General features: G+C 41.2%; 1 protein-coding gene across 2 annotated transcripts in view; it reads right to left on the bottom strand.

The window, feature by feature from the left end:
• The window catches only part of zfhx3 (zinc finger homeobox 3), a 139319-nt gene that overhangs the window by 14922 nt on the left and 115342 nt on the right, over positions 1 to 9055 (bottom strand). For both annotated transcript variants that reach the window (XM_040123611.1, XM_040123618.1), the window contains exons 7-8: positions 3248 to 3384; positions 2487 to 2687 (exon numbers count right to left, since the gene is read on the bottom strand). In XM_040123611.1, coding sequence (XP_039979545.1) covers positions 2487 to 2687; positions 3248 to 3384 — 338 coding nt within the window. The remainder of the gene's footprint in view (positions 1 to 2486; positions 2688 to 3247; positions 3385 to 9055) is intronic.

Genomic DNA, 9055 nt, shown 5'->3' with positions numbered 1-9055 from the left:
CAAGATTCTGTGGGACTTCCAGATCCAGACTGACAAACTGGTGATGGCTAACCAACCGGACATCGTGTTGATCAACAAACAACAGAAGAAGGCAGTAGTGACAGAAGTAGCAATCCCAAGTGACAGCAACATCAAGAAGATGGAAGATGAGAAGATCGAAAAATATCAAGGGCTGAAAGAGGAGCTAGAAAAGAGTTAGGGAGTAAACGCAACAGTGGTGCCAGTGGTAATTGGAGCACTGGGGGCTGTGACCCACAAACTGGGAGAATGGCTCCAGCAGATTCCGGGTACACAATCTGAAGTCTCTGTCCAGAAGAACGCAGTCCTTGGAACAGCTAAGATACTGGGCAGAACCCGCAAACTCCCAGGCCTCTGGTATAGGACCCAAGCTGGAGGAAGACACACCACCCACCCCCCATGGGAGGGTGAGAGGGAGATTTTTTTTTTTATACACACACACACACACACACACACACACACACACACACACACACACACACACACACACACACACACACACACACACACACACACACACACACACACACACACACACACACACACACACACAAATTTCTGTGTATGTAGTATACATGATACAGCAATGCCTGAGAGACATGGAGCGGGGAGAAGAGAGTGCAAAGACAATAGGTGGTAAAGGGTGTAAGAATGAATGCATCATAATGCAGGCTTGGCAAGAAATAAAAGTCACCTATTTCTGAATTAATTAGGCTTCTGTCCTTAGACATGTGAAAAGGATAAAGCACTTTCCATCTGCATTCACCAGTTATAAAAAGGTGCTGGCTTTAATGTGTGTTATATTACCTCTGTTCTATCACGGTTGTCTTGTAGTGGCTCAGTACATTACTACCTCCTATAAAAGAAATAAATATTGCCGTCTACCATACTAATGTGCTTGCCATTTACTTTCTAGATGGGGGATGAAGATGGCTAGGCAGCAGACAGAGCAATGTTTTATTCGCTGATTGTCCTGCAAGCTATTTAGCTTCACAGGATATAACAGAACAAAGATTTGCTCTGTGATTTACAAGAAAAGAAGGCAAATAAAATTTTATCTCCCCTTGATGAGCATTAAAGGAAGCAAGGAAAGTATTCTCTCATGGTAGAAAGGGCTGTACCAGTGCATTGCAGCTGATGTAAATCTAACTTCAGGACTTGAGAGTCAACAAGAAATGACTCAAGCTACAAACACTGCAATTTTTGTATCTCATTTCCTGTAGGACTGAACCTGAACATTGACACAAAATCTTGTGTGTCTTGTTTTATACACTGTCTACACATACTGTATATGCGTTGTTTACATGAAAGTTGATTTTGGCCTGATTCATAGTGAATCATAGCTTTTTCATTGCTTGTACTTGAATTTCATGAAGTGGTGAAACTTAATTAAATTTTGATTTATCTTTGTCAAAATTATTTTAACATATTCATAATAAAAGGTTTTGTTTTGACTAGCACACAGGTGATGATAGACATGGCAAGAATGTCAGTGTAGTAATAAATGAACTGGGAGCTAAGAGAACTGCTCATCTTGAAATCATTAAAAAATACAAAAACAGATCATGAGTTCCGCTCCCCAAATGTCTATGATTAGAAGAGAGCTGGAAAAAGACTCTCTGATGATGGCCGCATTAAGACAATGGGAAAAAAGGAGAAAATATGCATCTTAAGAAGGCCCAATCATTTCCTACAAGACAATGGGATTGCCTGCAGGATTTTCACAATTAACAGCATTCTTTGTGTTTGATAAAGGACTGAATGTTAGCAATTTAGAGGAGTCAAGACAGGAATGACAACTGCTCACACAGCTAAGGCTGCCACTCCAGGGTGAGAGACTGATTAAGAGCGAGCGACTGATCTTCTTGGCACTGCTGAATCCTTATGCTGGTCCTTGACCTGACCAAATGCCTGCAATCTGATGTCCGTAATGTGTATAAGTAACAATATGCTGGACCTATAGAACACAGAGCAGCTTCCTCTTGCTGTGTTCACCTAGCCTCTAATACAAAATATAAATGACCACGGAAATTAAAAGACAGACACGACATGGGACAGAGTGGATAGAGAAGTTGGAATTCAACTTAGATTGGTACTATGCATAAAACTTGCGCAGGAGGCAAGACCATACATTTGTTCATCTCTTGTGCTTTTCCTTACACAACACTTTCTGACTTACAAACTTTGGATAATGCATTACCTAAAGCACTCGTGTATTTTACTTGCTATGGAACTAGACGACCATATGAATAATGTGCACTTGTCCTGCCAAGTTAATACATACTAATCTAATAAAACAAAGGCAACCTTCCGGTTACCTTGAAATATGCAGGTTGGTAAAGAGTAGGATTTAATTGCATTGCTTGCTGAGACATATAAAAATGAAAATGACACTTCAACCATACCAACAACTTTTCCAACCACCTTGTATCTAATCACATGAAAAATACACACAACACAGGACTTACTGTGGCAATAAGCTTATCAACACAGTCAGGTGACACACTGTGGAGGTGTGTGAGGTGGAACTGCAGGTGGATCTTGTTGTTGAGCATGTCCTGGCACAATGGGCAGCGTAACATGGGCTGGACAGAGTGCTGTGTCATCACGTGCATTCTGAGACGATTCAGGTCTGTGTTGGTGAACTTGCAGTAGGGGCACTGGAACATCTGGGTGAAGGTGGCGACAGAAATAGAAAGAGAAGGGGGGGCAGATTTACTGAGGGTTGAAATGGGTGTGGTGGGTACAGTAGGCCTGCTTGAAGAGGAGCTGTAGATCAGGAGGAAGAGTGGGGCCCCCTTCCTTCAAGTAGGAAGGTCCATCTGATCACTGTCAAGTGTGTAATACTGAGCACCACTGAATCTTGGCACCCACTTCAAAGTGCTCTCATCTGTCAAATACTATATTGATTTTCCACCTTATACACAATTAGCAGTGCTACTGCAGCAGAAAGGCTGAAATAATTTGAGCAGCTTTGAAAAAAAAATCCTGCATAATATAAAAAGCGTCAGTGAGATAACTAAGTAACTAAATAACTGAAAATTATCAGAAGTACATTTTTACATTTCGTTTTTTAATTGATGTGTAACTTTTAGGCTTATAATGAGGGCTTGGTAATTGAGGCTGAAATAACCTTTAGCAAGAATCCCCTAATTCAAAGAGTGTGATGAGAGTTTCATGAACATCTGAAGGCATCAGTTTTCACAAAATTCTCTGGTTTGTAACTCACCTGCTCCGCAGTGTTCTTCTCAGCTGTCCTGGGACGCTTCGAGGAGAGTGGGCTCTCAGAGGTCTCTGACCGTGAAGAGGGCCTTTTGGAGGGGACTGGGGAATCTGACTGGTGCCGTTCCAAGTGGCCGGACAATGCTAAATACAAACACATTCACACAAACACACAAACACGGAGGGATAAAGAGAGGAGAGCAGACATGTCAAGACAAGGTGAGGACTTGGCAGCCTGGGGGCAGGTCAGTCAATAACACTGTGGATGAAGGGCTTTGGAATGTCTTTCTTGAATGTGATATAAATGCATTTAATGGGAATTGGGCAGAGAAAATGATGTTATCCAACTCATGTCTCCCCATAAAAAATACTGCACACTTTTTACTCGTCTTCCCATGTTGCTGCACAGCCAATGTGCTCTGATGGGCTGTCTCTTTCATTGTTGGCTTGTCAGGATATCATACAACACCATAAACAGCTAATACAAATATTGGTTTGCCACAGGGTGCAGCTTTAGGTTTCACACCACCACATATTTTCAGTCCACATGAGTTTCTAAACTTGAGACAAGGTAAACAAACATCTTGCGACCTCATCATACAGTAAGGAGGGTAGAGAAAAACATAACTTGTTTTTGTAATTACTTTTCCTCAGGTATGCCTTATCTGTTAAGAGGTTAAGGGTATTCATGTTTGACATACAATGGTCAAATGTCAACTAATTTACAGTATGTTCAAGCTATAGTCTGTGTACATTCAATAGTGACAAATGTCTGCTGTACTATTAACATGATGCTGATATATCAGGATGTGAGCATAGTAAGGAGCAAATTTAACAACAAAGCTCACACTACTCCAAAGGCTCTTTAACTACATCTTCCGCATTCAACTACACCTTGTCCTTGATCAAAAGATGATCAGCAAGAGCGGAGGAAGAAGATTTTTTGATACCTGACCAATAGGTACAGTTCTGCCTCACCAGAATTTGTATATAAAAGAGTGATCAGGCAATTTCAAGTGATCAAGAAAGAAATGCCTACAGTTTGTCCCAGCTTGGAAAATTCCTCAGCTCTTTGTTTCCGTGAGCAGATGAATGCCACTGAAATTCTCTGTTTGACCTGCATTTCTGTAACCAGCTAAGCCTTCCCTAGTGTGTTGTAGTTCTATGCAAGCGGACTGTGACAAAGAGAAAAATAGGACAGCAAGATTAGAAAACCTCTTTTCAACCCCTGAGCAAATCTCGATATTTCCTCAAAGCTAGGTTGCATACGACAACAACCTTTCATTTAACTCAAAGATTTTCAAGACATAAAAACATGCCATTGGGCTCAAAGATGGTATCAGACTGATGATTAGTCATACCCAAGCAATATTCACAGGACACAGCCATGCTTTGGTGCTCAGTCTGTGGAAATTCGAAAAAGGGCTACAGTCACTGTTGGGTGGCTGCCAATCTTTGATAAGAATTACATTCTATGTACTGTAGTTACTTAAAAGTGTTGCACTAGTTCACACATCAAATCACACAGCTAATCCTTTTAATGAAAACAACACTAATATTAACAAAGTAGCACGTCTTTTTGTCTCCATATCTGCAGAGGAAGGCCTCACACAAGAACCCCTGCAAACCAATTTAAAACTACTCCACTTTATAAAGAAACTAGAGGTGGCGCACAAAGAGGCATCACAGTTGAGCGCTCAGTTAAGCACAGGTTCACAGGGGAGCTAAATCCACAGCATGGGGGAGCTGCCGTAGCACCTTGCTTTGTCACCAGTGGAAAGAATTCACTGTGAAACTTAAGGAGGTGTCTTGCCAACCTCTAACAAGCCCATAAAGAGTTAAATTTGGCCTGATTTGTACAGTCCTGGAAGGGCAAATTGAGAACAGAGGGCATTGGCAAGGGAGGGGTGTTTTGGTGGGGGGTCAGGTTAAGCGGGGCTGACCACGCTCCTGCTCCAGACATTAAAATGTCAGCTCCAATCAGGACGAGGGCAGTTGAGCTGATTACCCAGTGGGGGTCCTGGCTTTGGACAGAGCAGCCTGCGAGATGTCCCAGAGACACTGGGATCAGCCGGGGAGGCCCTATTAGGGTCTAGTCACAGTCAATCCTATTAAACACATCCGCCAATAAACAAAGGGATTGTTAAACAAAAGGAACCTCCCATTCCCTGACATTAACCTCTCAGTCATGGCGCTGTTTTCAACAATTCCTCCTCCTCAACTCCACTTCAGTTCACTCCTACTTCCCCCGAACTCATCTCTTGAGGAAAACAAGAACAGTCATCTGTGGTCACCTCCACATTTCAACAATCTGTTTGGTTACTTGTGATTTTTCACACTGTATAGGAAAACCATGCCAATACATATTCACTTGTTTTTGAGTCCTGATTCTTTTTGATAATGATAATATGTATTGCTCTCTATTTTTGCTTTTACACTGTGCAGCATAGTTTGGAAACACAATCTCTACATGTAGGCCTTTCCTCTCTCCTTCAGCAGCTCATTAATACAATAGGCAGCTATCTGATTTTTTATCATATTTTTTCACAGCTACAAAATAACAGATGAAAACTAACTGTTCTCTAAGTCATGGGGCAAGGACAGAGGAGAGTGGAGCAGCCAAACAGTAGCCTCAATGCAACAGCATCTGTTAAAACTATTAATGTCAGATCAGATATCAAATTTTGGAGCACCTGCTTTTTATTGCAAATTCAGGCGCACTGAATTTGTGCATGGAATGAAAGAAACAAATAGAACTTCTCTTAAGAATACAATTTTCATATGTGTCATTTTCATTCACTGAGATTTACTTATCTTTTGTAACTAACAAAGAGGTAAAGTTTAAAAAAGAAATTCTTTCTATGTTCATTCGAGCTAAGAGCAGGTAACACAAGGCTTGTGCTGCAGCTATAAAGTGCATACATACAGTACATAAAGTATGCATTGACTAAGTAGGCGAAAGTATCTTCTCAGCCTCATGATTAAGAGGATAAACATAACTGATTATTAATATATTCAACTTCCACAATTAATCAATTAGCACCAGAGATGTGAAACAAGTGGCTGTTATTGCTAAGGCACCGGAGACCTGCTGTAGAAGGGCCAAACCCAGCTTTCTAGCTCAATGTGTTTTAAGTATATGTGTGTGTGAGTAAGAAAGTGAGAGAGAAAGGGACAGGTGGAGGGCTAGGGAGGCTTACTCAGACGCAGTCTCTCTCGTCACAGCCAATTAGGACTCTATAAATCTGATCAATTGCCGTCTCTTGAGAATCCTACACCCTGACACCATCACCGGCACTGTGACTAATATCCAGCCACTGTATCCTGTTTTACTATGTCAACAATGATGAAAAAAATGACCGTAGCATTGAAAAGCTGGGAATGAAATAGAGATAACAACTTTTTTTTCTTTCTGTCATTACGTACAGTCTAACATAGCAGATTGGACGCTGGTGTCAGAGCATAGATGCACACACATGAGAGACACGGATCTACAATATCAGCAGGTGATCAGAACCAAAGACCAAAACATTGGGTCCTCATGGAGCAGGGTATAAGAGTATGAGAGGAACAATGTACTGTCAAGAAAGAACAAAAAAGGACTCCCTGGTGAGGTATGCTATGGGTGTCAAAAATCACTGACAACAATTAGAGGTAAGTCTAGTTTTACTCTCTGATGTTGTTCTGGTGGGGGCATTGGAGAGAGCACACAAAAAATACAATCATATTTGCATCCTGATGTTTTCTCTTTAATACATAATATTGCACTCATTCTGGCCAAGTTACTTTTGAAGTTACATTTTCACTGGGCCCTGTATGACTAGAGTGGAAATTTTAAGAACTTCCTTAGTGATACTGCTTTAAAAGACCTAAAACAATAGTATAATTGTGTATTTAAACCTCAGCGGTTGGTTAGATTAACAATGCTCGTCCTGTTCACGTGTGGTCCTCCACAGAGACCACTAGCCACTGTCAGTGATCTTAATATCTGCCAGGAGTCTGTCTGTTACCCTGAACTCTTCTGCCTGGTCATTAGACACAGAGCCCCCATCCACACCAAACCTCTTCTGATACACAGGGTGGGCTTTTGTTTGAAAGCACAAAAGGCAGAGCAGGAGTGGAGAAAAAAAAACCTAAGAGTCAATTAGGTGATTATTAATTCATGTCCCTTTTCCGTAAACCAGAGGCTTTTGTGCTGTTGAGTCCCGTAAGTGAATTGGACTTTGGCACCTTGTCTCACCTCCCATAACTGGACTGTATTATTCAAGCAGCAAAGGGGCTGTCAGCACACTGCAACAGTCTTTGTAGCAATCACAGCCTTCTTGTGCTTTCAAGGGGAGAAAGAGATGGCTGCTGGACACAGTGACTGACACAGCACAGACTGAATTAGCCACAGCAGCTCGTCTGCCATCGAAATCTTCCAGGAGTGCAATCACAGCTGCCATTAATCTGCTTTGTCCTTGTGAGAGGTTATCTGTATCCTAAAATGTGAGTTACAGTAAAAAATATGTAAGGAAGTGGGAGATGGGAAAAAATACTCCTGGTATTTTGGAGGGGAATTCCCCTCCTACTTACTGACATGGGGTCCTCATCATCTCTGGAGACTCTGCCCCCTCTCTACAGTTCCTGTCTTTCCGTGGCAGCTTCAGGCCTCCAGTTGTAAAAAAAAAAAAACATAACCTATCATCCAGTTCGTCCACACCAACAAGGCTGCATAGTTTTACTGTCAATTTGCTCAGAACAGCCACAGTCTGCCAATCACTTCAAACTTAAGCTCACACCCACAATTCCTCTGCATAGTGAATCACAAGGATCCTCAGTGGTACACTTTCTGAAAAGTGTGTCCTCCAGTCCCTAAAACCTTTCACCTTCACACTGCTTCCAATACCCCTTTACTTCTTGCACCGTAGAGAATCCTCACCTCTATTCCCTCGGCAAGTTGGCCATTAATATGGAGATGATTCAGCTCTCCCAGTGCCACAAGTCATTCTCTTTTAATGCTATGCTAACAATACCTGAATATTGTCTTTTCCTTTTCCCATTTCTATCCAGGTTTTTAATCTACAGCCTGTGTCAGAGCCAAGAGCAATAAAGGGCAGTGTTCCATTTCATCTTATATTTCTCAAGCAATTATTACTCTGCATTAATAAAGACCATACAGGAACACTGAAATCTTGAACTAAAACCTGATATTGAAGCTACATATGAAATCACTACTTATTATTTATGAAGTCCAAATCTGCATTTATAGAACTAAACACTAAACTGTATAGTATTAGAGCCAGTGAAATGGTGTCGGGGTGTTTTGCAACCTAAAGACATGATTGCAAGAAAGTCAAATCCAAGATGAAGAAATTGAGAGGAGTTATTAATTAGTAGAAGCATTAATAATTTCCAGGCTAGTGAACAATGACATTCACCTTTACAGGACACTCAGAGACACAGCATTGGGGCTTGGCCATTAGACACCCTGTGGTAAAACCCATAAACACTGAGCTTTCAGGGAGTTGGCTCACAAACAAGGACAATTTATGGCCTATTATCTTCAAAGACAAAAGGAATTATAATTTGAGGGATGACAAGCACTCAAAGGATGTGATATGAATATGTAAACATTTTCACTGCTCTGTCTCCTGATTTTTCATACTACTTAGGGTTTAAAAGCAATAACAAATCACCACTGCACTGAATGTCTCCCAGCTTAGAGTAACGATAACATTAACTTGAATAATTTGATTGTAACTAACCATAAGCATTCAAGTTCAACTTCAGCCACAGTTAATATTAAATCTACAAATCTGCACCGTTATATGGA

This window comes from Xiphias gladius, chromosome 1 (genome assembly GCF_016859285.1).
Source record: "Xiphias gladius isolate SHS-SW01 ecotype Sanya breed wild chromosome 1, ASM1685928v1, whole genome shotgun sequence".
Lineage (NCBI taxonomy): Eukaryota > Metazoa > Chordata > Actinopteri > Istiophoriformes > Xiphiidae > Xiphias > Xiphias gladius.
The sequence above is the reverse complement of the archived record's forward strand: the minus strand, read 5'-3'. Positions and strand labels throughout refer to the sequence as shown.